The sequence below is a fragment of the Thamnophis elegans genome, chromosome 10, assembly GCF_009769535.1.
Source record: "Thamnophis elegans isolate rThaEle1 chromosome 10, rThaEle1.pri, whole genome shotgun sequence".
NCBI lineage: Eukaryota > Metazoa > Chordata > Lepidosauria > Squamata > Colubridae > Thamnophis > Thamnophis elegans.
The window spans coordinates 14,809,602-14,827,573 of NC_045550.1; the positions used below are offsets into that span (position 1 = coordinate 14,809,602).

The following is a 17,972-nucleotide window of genomic DNA, read 5'->3' on the forward strand; positions in this document are numbered from 1 at the left end:
TAAATAAGTAGAGTTAGTCCTGTACTTATTTGAGCCGAAAATTTCTGTTCCTAAGGAAAACAATTGTTATGTGAATTTGACCCATTTATGACCTTTCTTGTCAGTTAATTGAATCACTGCAGTTGTTAAGTTAGTAACACAGTTGTTAAATGAATCTGGCTTCCCCATCAACTTTTCTTGTGAGAAGGTAACAAAAGGAAATCACTTGACAATGCAAGCATTATAAATATGAACCAATTGCCAAGCATCCAAATTTCAATCATGTGACCATGGGGATTGAATTGAATTGAATTTACTTTATTTGTATGCCGCCCTTTTCCCTGAAAGGGACTCAGGGCGGCTCACAATTCAAGGGAAGGGAAAAACAAACAAAGTTACAAAATATAAAGACCATACACAGTTAAAAAAAAAAGCACAACAATCATACCATTCGAAGTGGGGCTGCAAGTCTTTAGCCCCAGGCCTGTCGGAACAGCCAGGTTTTAAGGGCTATGCGGAAGGCCTGGAGGGTGGTGAGGTTACGAATTTCCACGGGGAGTTCGTTCCACAGGGTCGGAGCAGCCACAGAGAAGGCCCTCCTCCTGGTAGTCGCCAGTCCACACTGGGCGGCTGATGGAATTCGGAGGAGGCCTAGTCTGTGGGATATTATCGGTCTAGTGGAGGTAATTGGTAGTAGGCGGTCTCTCAAGTACCCAGATCCAATACCATGAAGGGCTTTGTAGGTGACAACTAACACCTTGAAGCGAATCCGGAGATCAACAGGCAGCCAATGCAGCTCGCGGAGGATAGGTGTTACGTGGGTGAATCGAAGCGCACCCACGATCGCTCGCGCGGCTGCATTCTGCACAAGCTGTTGCCGAATACTCTTCAAGGGCAGCCCCATGTAGAGCACATTGCAGTACTCCAGCCTAGAGGTCACAAGGGCACGAGTGACTGTTGTGAGAGCCTCCCGGTTCAGGTAGGGACGCAACTGGTGCACCAGGCGAACCTGGGCAAATGCCCCTCTGGTCACAGCTGACAAATGGTGTTCAAAAGTCAGCTGTGAGTCCAGGAGGACTCCCAAGTTGCGGACCCTATCTGAGGGGCGTACTATTTGACCCCCCAGCCTGAGAGATGGAACACTTGGCCAATTAGTAGGAGGGAAGCACAGCAGCCACTCGGTCTTATCTGGATTGAGTACAAGCTTTTTAACTCCCATCCAGTCCCTAACAGCCTCGAGGCCCTGGCTCATCACGTCCATCGCTTCATTGAGTTGGCACGGGGCGGACAGATACAGCTGTGTATCGTCCGCATACTGGTGGTATTTTATCCCGTGCCGTCGAATGATCTCACCCAGCGGTTTCATGTAGATATTAAAGAGGAGGGAGAACAGGACCGAACCCTGCGGCACCCCATACATTAGGGGCCTAGGGATGCTACAACAGTCGTTAGGCATGAAAAAACAGTTATAATTTATTCTTTTTCAGTATGTTATTTTCAAACAGTCACTAAATGGTTAAGTTGAGAAGTATCTATGTTACAAAAATATAAATTTAATGCATAGTAATATGATTGGTCACATTTATCTCTATATTAATAAAACTGAAGCAGTTAAGAAGTTTTAAACTTATAAAGTTAATCATAATTGTTACATTCAATCAACTTGTTTATCTAATAATACACCTTTATATTTGATTGCAATCTATCATTATTCAATTATTCCATGTTTTATCTTGTTACTTTCATTTTATTATATAAAAATGTATACACCAATATTCCCCCTATTTCTATCACTTATTCTAGCTTTAGTCCTGTTATCCTTTATTAGAAGCTTTTTCTTTCTATCCTAATTTCTACTGTCACCCACCTAAAAAAAGGAGAGAGAAAAGGAAAAACGAGTCAGAACAACAACAAAAAGGAAAAATTATCTATCCATTGTCTCTTGCCTGCTTCAATATTTTAATTGCTGTACTTTTAAAAAACTTGCCTCCCAAATTCCTCTGTCAAAATCTGTTTTTTGGCTATTCAATCTAAGTATTTCTCCCACCTCTACCCTCTTCCACTGACTAGTTCCCAAATTTTCTACGCAGGTTCCAGTCTCCCTTTCAAACACATCTTTCAACTCTCTTAATACATTTCCCCCTGGTTTAATCCATCAATCATTGTTATTTCCATTGTTGTCTCTTTTTCGTTTCTTCTGCTGACTCCTCCCTTTCCTGGCCATCTTGTTCTTTACCAGGGATGTGCAATCAGGGGAGGCGGGGGAGGCAGAGCCTCACCACTGTCATCATGAAAAAAAATGTAAAAGGAAAAAGGCAAGAGCTGAGGTCAGGCTGAGCTAGTTGCTGCCAGAGTCACCATGGATGACTCTGCTTAACTGTTTAAAAAAGCCTCTAAAAAAGCGCCCCCTACAGGAGGCGGCAGGAGAACGAGGTGCCTCATCTAGTCTGACTTTATGATCACTCGAGCAGAGATAAGCAAGGGTTAAAAGCTGAAAAATTCCTCACGTAGATGAGGCACGTCATTCTCCTGCCTCCTGTAGAGGGCGGTTTTTTAGAGACTTTTTAAAACAGTTAAGCAGAGTCATCAGCTCTTGCCTTTTTCCTTTTACATTTTTTTTTCTTTTCATGATGGCAGGCAAGAGCAGACTTGAAATCCTCTCTGAAACAGCTGGAAAAGGTACATGTGGGTCAGAGGGAGGAATTCAAACTTCATCCTCCTGGTGCAACTTTGTGTGTGTGTGTTTGTGTGTGTGAGAGAGAGAGAGGGAGGGAGGAGGGAGCATACTGAGACAGTTCTTTAGGTTATGCACTATGTAACACTCTAATACTATGCCTTTGGGTCTTCTGAAATTTTAATTATCCAATCATAAGCAAAAACAATGTTTTCAGTAGAATGAATTTCCACTTCTACTTACACCTGCCAGCCAAAATGCTGCTAGTGGTATTGCTAACATGGGCTGAGGAAAACCTAAATTTTCTGAATACTGGTGCAACTTTGTGTGTGTGTGTGTGTGTGTGTTTGAGAGAGAGGGGGGAGGGAGGGAGAGAAGGAGGAAGGAGGGGAAGGGAGAAGAAAAAAGGAAACTTATTTAGCAAAGGAGAAAAACAAATGCTGTCGCTTTAAATCTGAACTGAGCATGCCTGGTTGTGGAATTCTGGGAGTTGAAGTCCACAAGTCTAAAAAAATTGCCGCCTCACCAGCCATAAAACTCACCGCATGTCACTGTTCTTTACTCATCATCCCTTGTATGGTATTTTCCATTTTTTCCATAATCTCCTTAAATCCTTTCTCCATGGTGTCTTTTGAGTAATGCTATCTCCTTCAATATTCCACCTATTTCTGCCTTATAAGGTATCTTGTTTTATTTTTTTTAAATTCAATAGTCCAAGAACTATCCAGTTCTTAAGTTGCCCTTCAAGAAGTGCACTAGTCCCACTTCTTTGTATCCAGTAGATAGTCAGTTCCATTTTTAAAAATGCAAAATTTATACGAAGTTTCTTTTCATCCCCTTTACAAGTTCAATCTTCTAACGTATCATTCAAAGATCCTTATCTGGATCTCCAGTACTCATAGGATGGTTAAAAAAATAATCCAATCAATATTTTCACAATTCTTCATGCAGGTCTTCCAAGGCTGTAGTTTTTCTTTTGTCAGCAGGTGGCACTTTCACCTTAAGTTTCAGTATTGCCACTAATCAAGCACTCTTTTTTCGATCATGAAAGCAGAATTAAGTTTTGTAAGTAAATGATTCCAGCATTTTTAAATGCCTCTCCAGTACCACTTCTTCCAATTTAAGGGTTAGAGTTTAAGAGCCCAATTTATTATTTTTCTCTCCCACGCCCTTCACTTCCGGTCTGGAGTTTCTCAGAATGCTTGGACACCACTTTTACAGATAGTTCTGAGCAAATGGTTCTAAATTGTTCCTTGGAGTTAAATTTTAACAAAAAACCTCTCCCCCACATCCAGCCACTGTCACCTGCTTCGCTCCAGCACCAGTCTTAGATGGTCACCGGTTGTCCCAGCTTTGTGGCAGCCATCTTTAGCTGCTGCTTCTTTTTGTCATGGCTGAGAGGAAAAGTGAACCCCGGGATTACAGGAGAGTTGTGACTCTCCTCGACCTCACAGGGTGCTGCTCTTTGCTTCATCACTCTTCCAGGATAGCTCTGGCCACTCACGGAACCCACAAACAGGAAGAATTCAGCATAGGGGACAGAACCCTGTTCTCCTGTGTCTGAAAGGTGCCACAACATCAACCAGAAGTCTACAGGGGAACAATTTTTGAAACAAGGTATCTCAACTGGGCTAGCTTATCGAACATTTCGAAGTCCTGAAGTCCATGAGTCCTGAGGGAATTAAATTTGAGGAAGTTGGGGCTGCTTCAGTGCTACAGGCTGCTGAGCTTCATTTTCAACATTCTGTGGTATTTTCCCAGCCACTTTCACAATCTCTTGTTCTCTCTCCCACCCACAGGAGCAACTGCTTACTTGCCTGCTAGGAAGGAGAGGGTAATTTCTGATGCCGCCTTCCAGATTCCAGCCAGGAAACAGAACGGGGAAGCCAGCAGAAAGTTGGAAGTCATTCTGCTCCCACTGCTATTTTGCCCTCCTTTGGTCATTCTGTTTCTGTTTAGATATGGAAATATCTCTGAAATGATTATTCAACCAGGGCACAGGTTGTATAATGGACAACCAAAGCTCACATAAAACTAAACAGTCATTACTGTATTCTTTGAAGAATTCTATAGTAATTGATTGAATTGTTTTTGTCATCTTTATTATTCGATGTAGCTATTGTAGTTCTGACAACAAAACCAATGAACAGATTATGTCATACAATTAGGTAATAAGAGCTAACCTGAAATTTATGAGGTGGTTCTGACTCTTTTGAACACCTCCCATTCAAGTAACCATATTATAAAAACTTAAAACACATTTGAAGGGAAAATTCAAAAGGAAGTTCAAATGCAAAATCAATTTAGGGATGCCAATTATATATAAATGTTTACAATATTTAGGAATCAATATTACCAAAATATTAATGTTTATCAATAATCCTATGCCTACAATGATATTAAACAAGAAAATGAAAAGTTGGGCAATATTTCATAATGGATTGCAACTGCCAAAATGAAAACCTTTCACAGTTCAATATATATATATATGATACGATAGCTTTACTGATTAGCCTACAGGCCATATCAAAGCACAAGGTTCAAACACATATTGCCAATAAAATCTTATACAAGCAATTTAAAATTAGAGTAAGGTAAAATACAATAGTTATAGGAATACACACACATATATTTATTTATTTATCTATTTATTTATTTATTAGATTTTTACAACCCCCGGTATGCCCAAATATGGGAGGAAGATCACTACTTCCATTCTCTGTCCTTTGGCTCGTCACAAGAGACCATCCAGGCAGAAACCCAATATTTTTACTGTTGCCTTTTTGTTACATTTTTGTTTTATTTGTGCTGATGAGAGCTAAATAGCTTGAAATAGATCTATACTAGTCTCCCTTTATTTATCAGCACAAATAAAACAAATATATATATATATATTAGTGTCACAACCCCTGGTAAGCCCCAATTATGGGAGGAAGCTAACTGCTTCCAACATCTGTCAATCGGCTCGTCACAAGAGTCCATCATGACAGAAATCCAATATTTTTACTGTTGCCTTTGTTATATTTGTGCTGATAAATAAATAAAGGGAGACTAGTATAGATCTATTTCAAGCTATTTAGCTCTCATCAGCTAGCCATACACTTATTGGGATTCGAACCTGTGGTGTATTGCATCTTAGGCTATATATATATATAGCCTAAAATGCAACTTCCAGTGAACTTCCTCCCATATTTGGGCATACCAGGGGTTGTGATGCCCAAATATGGGAGGAAGTGCAAAAAGACCTGCCAATACTAGACCCCAACAATTGGGAAATTTCTTGAATAATTCTGCTGGTAAAAAATCCTCATCTGGGGCTTTATTGCTCTTTAAGATTTTAATGATGGATTGTATCTCCTTTTCCAACACTGTTGGAGGGTGGGCTATCCTAGAATTTACTAGATCACTGCTTAGAGATAGTTTCTCTGCAGGCTCCATGGAGGCAAACAAACACTTGTAATAATTCTCCCAGTCCTCAGAAGAGTTTTGTATGTCAAACGCAAATATCCATTCTTTCAGAACACCCTATACGACAGAATGCCAAAATATTACTGAGTTATGACTCCTAGCAGCCAATTCGAGTTCTGACCAGATTGAAATGGCAAAACTTTTTTTCTTTAATATTATAATTTTTTATACCCTTCTTGTGTGCAACATCACAGCTTGTATATGAGCAGTAGGATTCCTCTGGGCGAGCCTCACGGCTGCCTTCCATTTCTTTTTCAGTAGCTGGCATTCAGGATTAAACCAACGGGGTCTACTCACTTGGGCTCTCTTTGTAGCAGGTTTTGTTGTTAGGTGTTTCTTCAGAATATTACAGAGAGTAGAGAATTGTTTATTTCAATACTTATCAGTGAAAATTCTAAAACAGGTTTTACTATATTGGCACACGCAGGCAAGAAAATACTTACAGATTTGGACAATCATTATGATCTGACTCATATGAAAAAAAGGAAGGGAAATTAAATACACAGAGCAATAAAAGATAACAAATTACCATGGTTTTCTTAATATCAACTCAAATAATTGGGTATCACAGAAATTATTTCATTAGTTAGTCCTTACACCACTTTTGAGAATTTTAACATTCTAGATTCTAGAACTGTGATGGCAAAACTATGGCACGATTTCCACAGGTGGCACGTGGAGCCATTTGTTAGGGCACATGAGGTGTTGTTCTGTCAGCTGGAGCGCATGCATGCGCTGGCCAGCTGACTTTGGCCCATTTTATGGCAATTTTTTGACCTCCAGGGGCTTCAAGGAGGACGAAAAACCAGCCCTAAGGGCAAACCGGAAGTTTAGGGACACACTTCCGGTTTGCTCATAGGGCTGTTTTCACCCTCCGGAGCCTTCAACGGGCTTCCCAGAAGGCTCCAGAAGCCGAAAAACAGCCCTACAGCCAAACCGGAGGTCTGTTCCTGAACATCCGGTTTAGCTGTAGGGCGGTTTTTTTGTGCTTCAGAGGCTTCTGGTAAGCCTCGGGAGCCTGGGGAGGTGAAAAAAGTACAGCAAAAGCGCAGGGGGATGGGTGGGTTTAGTGCTGGTCGCCTGCACATGTGCACAGGGAGGGGAATCGCCCGCGTGCTGGGGTCATGCTCATAGCATTATTGATGTGGGCATGCCGGCACACAACCACCCGCTTTTGGCACGTGATCTAAAAAAGGTTAGCCATCACTGTTCTAGAACAACCAAAAGGATGGATTTCAAAAATAGGTTCAATTATACATCATATGATTGTGATTGTACTTGACTTATTAGATTGACACATATATTATTCTTCCAAACTCTGGAGAGGTTGTCACCAAAAAGCTGTCTTTAATTTATGGTTGTTCTGTAACAAAGCTACATAGATAGTACTTGACATATGACACTCATTTAATGATGATTCAAAGTTACAACGCTCTTGGAAAAAGTGACTTTCAACACATGCTCAAAGTTATGACCGTTACAACACCATTTGGATGCTTGGCAACCAGTTCACATTTACAATAGTTGCAGCATTTTGTGGTTGCGTGATTCTGCTTTGTAATCTTCCCAGTTGGCTTCTGACAATCACGTGATTTGCTTAATGACCACAGTGATTTGCTTAACAACTGCAGTAAAAATGTTCATAAAATTAGGTCCACTCATGTGATGAGTTGCTTAATGACTGTATCATTTAGTGTCCAAACTATCAGTTCCAATTATGGTAGTAAGCCAAGGACTACCTGTTTCCTTCAATACAACATATTATTGGAGGCAATATGCTGACTTTGCAAACTGCTTAGAGCAGGGGTGTTATACTCAATTTCATCGAGGGCCGCATCAGGGTTGTGTTTAACCTCGGAGAGCCAGGGTGGGCTTGGCCAGCTCAACAGTACTCATGTTGGGGGTGCCTGTGGTAGCCCATGCAACGGCCATCGAAAATGGGGTTCCAAGCTGTTTTCGGCTGTGACAGCCTGCCAGTAAAAACAGTGCTCCGGGGGGCACATGTGGCCCTCCTGATCTCCGTTCTCACTAGCAGAGGTACCGTGAGCCAGTCCTTAGCTGTTTCCAGGGAAGCCCAGCTTGTTTCTATCTACTTTCTAACACATCTCTTTCTTATTCTTTTTAAGTATCATCAATTTATGTTATTCAATTGACAGATTTGTCAGTTTAATAAAAATTTAAAAAGTACACCACCATAATCTAAATATGCAACTATATGCACATCTAAATAAGAAGTCTGCATGGATGCAACTTTTTTCTTCAGAATCGAAGAACTTTTCAAAATTCTATAATCACTCTTATTAAAAATACTGTTGGCTTACCTGAACGGTCGTTCTCAGGGCGCTGCGAGGAGTGTCCAATCATGTGTTAACACAGTCTATCTGCCCTTGGACTGAGTGAGTTTTTTCTTGACCACGCCTCCCTTTGCCTCCATCTTTTCATTTTAAAAACGAAGAACGAATCGTATAGGAGCCTGTGACAGTCATCATAGATCAGGTCCTGCACTTAAAAGAACCCCCCCTGGGTTTGGACACTCCTCGCAGTGCCTTGAGAACGACTGTTCAGGTAAGCCAACAGTCTTTCTCCAGTGCGCTGCTTGGAGAGTCCGAGCATGGGACATACCCAAGCTATTGTGTGCCAGGGTGAGTAGAGACCGAAGTCTCCTGAGTCTCAGCGACCTTTTGCAGGATTCTTCTCCCAAAGGAGGCTTCGGCTGAGGCAAAGGTATCAATTTTGTAGTTCTTAATAAACGCAGTGTGGGAAGCCCACGTGGCTGCCCTGCAAATGTCTACAAAAGAAGCCTGGGTCACCCATGCAGCGGAAGTAGCCGCGCTTCTGGTCGAATGCGCTATCACACGTTCTGGAGCTACCTTGCCTTGATGTTCATACGCAGCTTGATACAGGTGCGTAACCAATGGCCAATGGTATGAGAAGATGCCTTGCGGCCCTGCGGCCCAGGATGGAAAGATACAAAAAAGGACTCGGATCGACGGAACTCCTTAGTCCTCTTAACTTAAATGCGTACAGCACGTCTCACGTCCCGTTTATGCCACTCGCACTCCCTAGGATGAGAAGGCTTAGGACAAAAATTAGGCAGGATTACTTCCTGAGATCTATGAAAATGAGTATTGATCTTAGGTAAAAATGTGGGATCAAGTCTAAATATGACCCTGTCAGTGTGTACAATGCATAGATCCTCCCTGATGGAAAGCACCGCCAGTTCAGACACTCCACGGGCTGACGTAATAGCTACCAAGAAGGCCGTCTTGATGGTCAGATGATGTAGACTTGCCGTTCGAATGGGTTCGAACGGAGGATCCGTCAAGGATCGTAGGACGAAAGGCAGGTTCCAGGACGGGTAGTGTTTAACTGCTGGAGGGCTGATGTTCACAGCGCCCTTCAGAAAGCCCTTGATCGCGGGTGCTGACTCAGTGGCCGGGAGGAGTTTCTGGCCAGGATGGTAGACAAGGCCACCACCTGGTGGCGGAGGGTACTTGGCGCCAGTTCCCTGTCCAGACCCTCTTGCAGAAAGTCCAGAAGTTGAGGGACCATAGCAGAAATGTCTGTAATGTGCTTAGTCTTACACCAGGTGGAAAAGGCGAGCCATGTTGCGTTGTATATTCTGGTGGTGGAAGGCCTCCTGGGTGCCTGCATAGTGTGTATGACCTTGTCAGATATATTCTGCTTCCTCAGGAGCTCCCCCTCAAGTGCCAGACGGCTAACTGCAGCCACTTGGGATCCGGGTGGCTGACGGCCCCCTGGCTGAGGGAGATTTGGTCCTGAGGAATCCTCCACGGCAGTGGTTCCCAAACTTGGCAACTTTAAGACTTGTGGACTTCAACTCCCAGAATTCTGGGAGTTGAAGTCCACAAGTCTTAAAGTTGCCAAGTTTGGGAACCACTGCTCCACGGCTTATGAATGGAGAGACTGACAAGGTCCGGGTACCAGGACCTCCTGGGCCAAACGGTGCCACCAGGAGGATGTCTGCTCTTTCTAACAGCAGCTTGGCTACCACTTGTGGAATGAGAGGCAGAAGAGGGAATGCGTACAACAGTCCTGGGGGCCACTTGCACCTCAGCGCATTCATTCCCTCTGCCCATGGAGAATAATGGGTGAAGAATCGTGGCAGTTGTGTATTGGTATGTGTGGCAAACAGGTCTACTTGCAGTTTGCCGAACCTCCTCACGATCTGCTGAAAAAGATCCAGGTGAAGACGCCACTCCAAGTGGTCGATCTGCTGCCGACTCAGCCAGTCTGCTTCCTGGTTGCTGGATCCGGAAATGTGGTCTGCTCTGAGAGAGGCCAGATGATGCTCTGCCCACCTGCCCAGGGTCTCTGCCTCTGTCATGAGACTCCTGGAGTGGGTGCCGTCCTGTCTGTTTATGTGGGCCTTTGTTGCCACATTGTCGTCATTAACAGTACATGCTGGCCCACAATTAGGGACGAAAATCGTCGCAGAGCGAGGTGTGCCACCCTCAGCTCCAGCCAGGTTATGCTGTGGGAGCTTCCTTCTGGGACCACTGGCCCTGGGCAAGCTGGCCCTGACAGTGAGCCCCCCAATCTTGGAGACTGGTGTCTGTGGTCACTACAACCCTTTCGGGTTCCTTGAACTGGCAGCCTTTCTCGACCGCTGCGGTTCTCCACCAGGTCATAGATTGCATTACCTATGGTGAGAGTCGCACTCGCCTGGAAGAGTTGCTGGTCTTCGCTCTTTGCATCAGTAGAAGGAACCATTGTAGTTCCCTGGCATGGAGACGTGCCCAGGGAACTACCTTTAGACAGGAAATCATGATTCCCAGGAGCTGGGACAGTTTGATGATCAGCACTGACCTGGCTTGACGGCATTGGCGCACTGTGCTCTTGAGATTCGCCAGTCGATCCGGAGACAGGAACACCTGACAGGAGACAGAGTCGATGATGGCGCCCAAATGCTGAATGCGCGTGGTCGGCCGGAGATGGCTCTTCTCCAGATTGACCAAGAAGCCGTGGTGCTGCAAAGTCCGGATGGTCATCTGTACATCTTGCTTTGCCTGGTCTGGAGTCGTTGAGTGGATAAGTATGTCGGTCTAGGTAGCATTCTAGACGGATGGGATGGTTCCAGAGGTGGGCTGCCACCACTGCCAGGATCTTCGTGAAGGTCCTAGGTGCGGACAAGAGGCCGAACGGGAGAACTTTGTATTGGTAGTGCCTCCTGTCGCAATAGAACCTCAGGAACCTCCTGTGAGCAGCATGGATGGGGACATGCAGGTAAGTAGGCCTCTTTTAGATCTATAGATGTCAATATAATCTCCCTGTCTCACACACTCCAGAATGGAGTGGAGGGATTGCATCTTGAACCTTTCGTAAGCTAGATGTTGGTTCAGGCTTTTCAGGTCCAAGATGGCCCTCCACCCCCCAAAAAAACTCTTCGGGACTAGAAACAGGATGGAATAGAAGCACTGTTTCTCCTGACCCCGTGGGACAGACTCTATGGCCTCCATTTGGAGCAGGTGTAGGATCTCCTCCTGCATGAGCCCTCTCTTTATGGGATTCTTTGAAGTTGGGCAACAAATGAATTTCCTCTGGGGAAAAGACAGAAACTCTAGAAGCAGGCCTCTTTTGATCGTATTGAGGATCCACAAGTCCAAGGTGATCCCCTCCCACCTGTCGGCATACAGTTGAAGCCGACCCCCTATGGGAGGGATTCTGTGATGGTCACTTCCCCCTGTGGAACTGACGGGAGCTGTTGTTATTGTTACCCCCGCGAAATAGCTTCCGAAATGAATGAGCTCCTGAGTGGGAGCTGTTTCTTTAAAGAGCCCTTCCTTGAGGTCTTTGACGAAGAAGGTGGTACAACGTTAGGCTTTGGAGTAGAACCTATTTCGGTTGCCGCCTTGGCCTTGTGAAGTATGGACTTAAACAAGGACGGCTTAAAGAGGCCTGTAAAGGCAGGCTTGTCTGGTGGGAGATCATCATCCTCAGAAAGTTCGAACACCTCAGCCTCCTCCTCACCCCCTGAAGAGTCCTCTGTGGCTACAGATGAGCCCGGAGAAGATGGGACCTGTGTGGTAGTAGCTGCAGGCGCACGTTTGGCCTTGGAAGAGCCTGAGTTGTGGGATTCCTTTTGCCTAATGCCCTCCGCTATACCTTGAAATATTGCTAAGGAAATTAGCTCTCTCATCTCAGCGGATAAGGTCACACCCTTATCCTCCCTGGGACGACGTCTACTGGTAGGCCGATGTTCCTTACACCTGCCTGAGGTGACCCCCTCCTCCGTGGGGAGCATGCCCTGGAATGGCTCCATCTCCTCCCGAAGGGAGGAACTGGGTGAACCTGGGTAACCCCAAGAGGCGTCCGGAGAAGGGTCGCTCGAATCCCCCTCCTCCATGGACTGGGATGCGCTGTCCCTAGCTGAGGGGGATTGCCTCTCCTCACCGCAATTGGATGGTGACTCAGGTGGAAGTTCCCCTAGCTCAGGAGGGGAACGAGTGCGGAGGGTATGCGAGGCCTTCCCTTCCTCAGGCCTATGCTGGCGGTGGCCCCCTCTGGCCTTGTCAACAGTCCATGAGGGCCCTGGGGAGGTCTTTCTGGTGGTGCCCCTGCTCCCTTTCCCCCCTTTGGGTGGAAGGTCTAGCCTGCTGTGTTTGCTGGAGGGCCCTGCCTGCGCTTCCTGTGTCTCCAGATTGTCGTCAGCCATGCTGCCCTGAACTTCTGATGGTAGACAGACTTCTGGTCTTGGTTGTAGTTGCAGCAAGCGGACACCAGGCGCTGGCAAGCCAGCTCAAGCACGCCCGCAGATCTCTGAGGGAGAGGAAGGCCGCCAAGTGGACAAAACCTCTACCCCAACCACTCTTGGGTCCCCGAGTATCAAGAGGGAGGAGGGCAGGACTAGCCAGCGCCCTAGACTAGGCCCGCGGCTCCCGGCGGTGATCTGCGGATGAGAAGCAATTAAGTGACTTTTTTCCCCTCTCACAAGTTCTGACACTCCGCTTCGGCTCTTCGCAAGTTGGAATGGAAAGAAAATGGCGGCCGCTGCACGCACAGCCTCTGCCCGCTAAATTCGTCTGTCAACAAGGAAAAAGCGCGTGGAGCTGAGCAAAATGGCCGCCGTTGCCAGGCAGGAAAGAGCGTCGCTGGCGCCGCCAAAGCGCAGGACGGCGCGGCACCGGAATTAGGTGACTGGGGTCCACTGGGTTGGGAGTCCTCCCGCACCCCCCTCGCCTGCCAGCAGACGTTAGACAGGCAACTCATACGTTTTGACCGCTTGCGACTAGTGGGGAAAGACAGAGAGCCCGGAAGCCTCTCAGCGTGTAAACGTAACAGATGGTAAAGTCGATTTCTTAATAGTAATGTGCAATCCAACGTGATCAAATTGAGTTTGGGGAGACCAGTCTATCTACTCTTGGACTGGGGAGCTCCCTAAAGCAGTCCTCACGGGCGGATTGAGCTTTTAAACTGAAAAGATGGAGGCAAAGGGAGGCGTGGTCAAGAAAAAACTCACTCAGTCCAAGGGCAGATAGACTTTGTTAACCATGCTTGGACACTCCAAGCAGCGCACTGGAGAATTGTAATTGCACATTATTATTACATATAATTGATTGATGAATTCAAACCTTACGGCTACCATTTAATTACATTTCAATTGTATTCATTAACTTACTTCGCTTTAGTTGGCTTACAGACATTATTATGTATTTGCCAATCTTTCATCTGACAACTTGCAGAACAGTAACTGACCTGCTTACACTGGATACATCGTAAGGAACCTAAAAAGATTACAAAAAGATTACTGAGACATCAGGGGGGAGAAACCTTCTTGGAGAAGAGCAATGCAAACAATTGCATAGAGTCATTAGATGTTAAGCTCTAGCTGAAGTTATTTTCTGCATTTCTTATACATCAAGACTGAACCAGCCACCTACAAAGAATACTTAGCTTTGACTTTAATTCTTTTTTATAGAAAACTTTATAAGCTTGTACTAAGCAAGCTTTGTACTCAGCTTTCATAACAGTAGTTTCAAGTGATAAAAACATTATTTCAGTAAACTCAATTCAACTTATGTCTATGTTTACTTTAATTTAACAGATATAGTATGTAGTTTGTCTAAGGCTATCTAGAAAATTTGTAGTCAAACTTAAAATATTTCAACCGGCACCTGAATTTACATTAAATTCATTTCATTTAAAAGCTATTAGCAAGGAGCGCTCTTTGATCACACTTTTAATCAAATTTTAAAGTCTTATTTTATCACAGATTAGTTAACAAACACTTACCAAACAACCCACAAAAATGGCAAGTGGGCTGATATAAAGGACTTAATTGTGAATTATAGCTGTTAGGTAAAACTTTGTCAGAAGTTGATAAATGCATTGCTTGTATTACTGCTGAATCAGATACCTGAAAAGCATATTGACAAATATAAACATACCTTTGTCTTAAAATGGTAAGATGTTACTATTGTAATATTTTACATTAAAATTCCTAATTTCTGAGAAAGCGAGACTGATGCAGAATACATAAAATTTATAATAAAGTATGTATCTCTCAGAGAAATAAACAGCTATGTTGACGTATGACTAGGCCAAGTTTTCTTTAAATACTTGAACAACATGTTACATACGTTGAATAATATATGATACATTAATATGAACCAAATTACAGTTTAGTATTAGGTATGAATCTAAATCCTGCCCACCTAGCAGTCTGAAAGCATGCAAATGTGAGTCCATAAATAGGTAGGAAATTTCCGTGCACCTCAGCATATAGTCATGCTGGTCAGATGACCACGGAAATTTCTTCAGACAACGCTGGCTCCCTTGGCCCAGGAACAGAGATGAGCACCGCCTACTACAGTCGGACACGACTGGATAGGGGAAACCATATTTATCTTTAGAATTAGACACTAACTTGGAATAATATAGTTTATTACAATTAACAATTATATTAATGATGACAATAAGACAGAGGAAAAATATTACTGGAAACTTACAGGATTTATTTTCTTTGTAGAAGATAGCAAATTATTCATTACTTTGAAATTCCCTACAATACAGAATGAAAATGTTTAGAATAAAATAATTTAACAGATTAAATATATTTTATTTATTAATTCAATATGATATAGTTTTCCAGTAGAAGTAGTTCTAAATTCAAAAATTAATCACCAAGGAAACAAGATACTTATAATCAACAGTGGACTTCAACTCAAGGGAGCATGAAACCATTAGTTATCCTTCATTTAGCAACTGCTTTATTTAACACCGTTTGCAGTTACAATAGTGATGAAAAAGCAACTTTTTAGTCCTTGCATTTATCATATAACCTTCATACGTCTTTAAAGCAAAGTTGAAATAAGTTAATAACCAGTTTGATCCAATGACCATTGGGCTTAATGAACAAGTTGCCAATCCTAATTCTGGTTGGTAAAAGAACTACCTGTAATTTTTTTTAACATATAAATGATCCATATTCTCAGAACATTCAAGGAAACAATTATAAAAATTTATAATTTATAAAAATAAAAACATTATTCCCAATATTTGCAGATAAAAAGTGAATACAAGATATAACACACCACTTTGTCCTTTATTCCAATTAACTGGTTTCCTTACCAAAATGTACATACCTTCTGGATCACTGAGCTTTGACCCGGGAGATTGGAAAGGTGAGAGGTGGTTGACAAACTCCAGAGAATTTGCTGGAGGACCTTTACATGATAAAAGAAGAAAATTATCCAATTTTACAAAAGGTAAACAATTTTTAGAACCAAACATTTATAAATGAAATTAACCAAAAGATATCAATCCCATTATTCAAGATCCCACAAGATAAAATGACAAAAGGAAGCACATGAGAATACAATGCCACAAAGTACATTAAATTTAAGGGTTGTTTTTCCTCACCTTTCATTCCCACTCCAGCTGTATTTAATGAAACAGTTTTGTGATCATAGCCATCATGGATGTTTTCAACTGAATCATTCCAATTTGCAGCAAATAATTTTGCCTGTTCACAAATTGAAAAATTGTTGAGCAATGGTGGTACTTTATCATCAACAAGTACAATATTTTTGAAGTTGGGGCTTGTGCTGGGACTTCTCAAGGACTGATTTGGACTTTTCAGATCCTTTATCTGAAGCCTTTGTTCCATTTTTCACACATCTATATTAGAATCATTTCCTTACAATTTCATGGATAATTTAATAGCTAGGAAAGCAAAATAAAATACATTAGCTAAACAATTAATAAACAATCCTCAACACAATTTAGATATTTCTTTACATGTTTTTCTATTAAGCATGAAACACATGCTAAATCATCCAACCCCTCAGAATGTGGCATAATATTTGTTAACAATACTTCAAAATGCAAAGGAACAATTAAGTTTTGAAAAATATTTTCAAACGGGAATCGTGCTTTGGACCAACCAAACAGATTTTCTAAATTTAGTTTCTCATATTCCTTTTCATTAAAAAAAAATGAAAAAAGTAATTGAGCAAATTTAAATCACTTCTAGCACACAGAAGAGGTCTGATAGCACCTTTTCCACTAATACATGTTATTAAAAGGTTAGAACTGTAGTAAGCTGCAGCTCATTTTATCAGATGCATAGAAGGGTTAGACTGATTAGGATTTAAACTGGGATGAGTAGAAGGGAAGAAGAGGAAAGGATAGGTTGGGCATACAGGTTACCCAAGAGATAGTTTAGTTTCATATGTTAATTACAAAGCTGGTAACAGATATGATTTTTTCACAAGCTTTCTTCCTATAATTTATTTCAATATACAAATTCTTCAAAGAAAACCAGTCTGTAAAGCCGTTTTGTTTTAAAGTTTAAAGAACCACAGTACCATATCTGCCTCAAATTTTAAACACATACAAGTAATCTCATAATATTGCCACATGGGTATATTTCAAATGAAATTTAGAAATCAAAAAAAATAATCCTGTTACCTATGGTGCTTTCAGATTTGTGTTTACCATACAAGGCAGTAGTAGTATAGTATCATATTAATACAGCAGTGAAATCGCTTAGCCACAGAAATTCAATTTATGTAAATATTGGCAAAATACACCAAAATACTGTATAAGCCAACTTAAAAAAAACAAAACATAACGCACAGCGTTTGGAAAAAAAACAGGCCTCTCCTCTAATAGGAAACATGATTTACAATACTCCCATTACTCGTAGAATTAAAACTCTTAGTAATAACAACAAACAGGTTTCATGGCTATGGTTCAGTCTATTCTTTTTCAAGAATTTAATGCTAATGTTGCACCTTGGCTAAAACAAATCCTATTGCATGAAATTAAAATAAGGAACCAAACCTAGTGCTATTCGGGCTAGCATTCCTTCCCCTGGTCTATCTACCACATCAACACTCCTCTACCTCTTTTTCCTTTGTAGTACGAGGGTATCCAACAGCCCAGGAAAAACCACGCTCGCACCCCAGATTATATCCTTGGAAAGCTTGGAAGGACCCAGGAATTGAGGCCACTCAACTCGTTATTAATGGCGCAGAGTGAGAAGGGAAGCGAATTCACACACAATGCCTTAAATCACAATTGGCCGCAAAACCCGCAACTTTTACAACAAACCTTACATCCCCAATAAGGCGCTATTGCAGTCCAAAAGTAAAGGGCGAAACATCTAAAACCCGCATTGAAGGGACTTAGCAATTTGTGGCTCAATCTGGGGCTAAAGCATGAGGGGGGTTTATTCGCCAGGGGTCCTGGGCGACTCAACTGCAACCGGCCACCTGAAGGTGAAGTGGAAGCCAAAGGGTGGGAGCTTACATTTGATATTTTGGAAACAGAACCCGCCACTCTCCCCACGTACTATATATATATATATATCAAGGGCCGCGGGGTC

The 17,972-nt window shown here is 42.8% G+C and overlaps 1 protein-coding gene across 1 annotated transcript in view; it reads right to left on the bottom strand.

Moving 5' to 3' along the window:
* The window catches only part of TDRD1 (tudor domain containing 1), a 47,842-nt gene extending 32,713 nt beyond the window's left edge, over window positions 1-15,129 (bottom strand). The window contains exons 1-3 of the mRNA XM_032225609.1: window positions 15,091-15,129; window positions 14,375-14,498; window positions 13,761-13,866 (exon numbers count right to left, since the gene is read on the bottom strand). Coding sequence (XP_032081500.1) covers window positions 13,761-13,866; window positions 14,375-14,498; window positions 15,091-15,129 — 269 coding nt within the window. The remainder of the gene's footprint in view (window positions 1-13,760; window positions 13,867-14,374; window positions 14,499-15,090) is intronic.
* Between the last annotated feature and the right edge of the window lie 2,843 nt (window positions 15,130-17,972).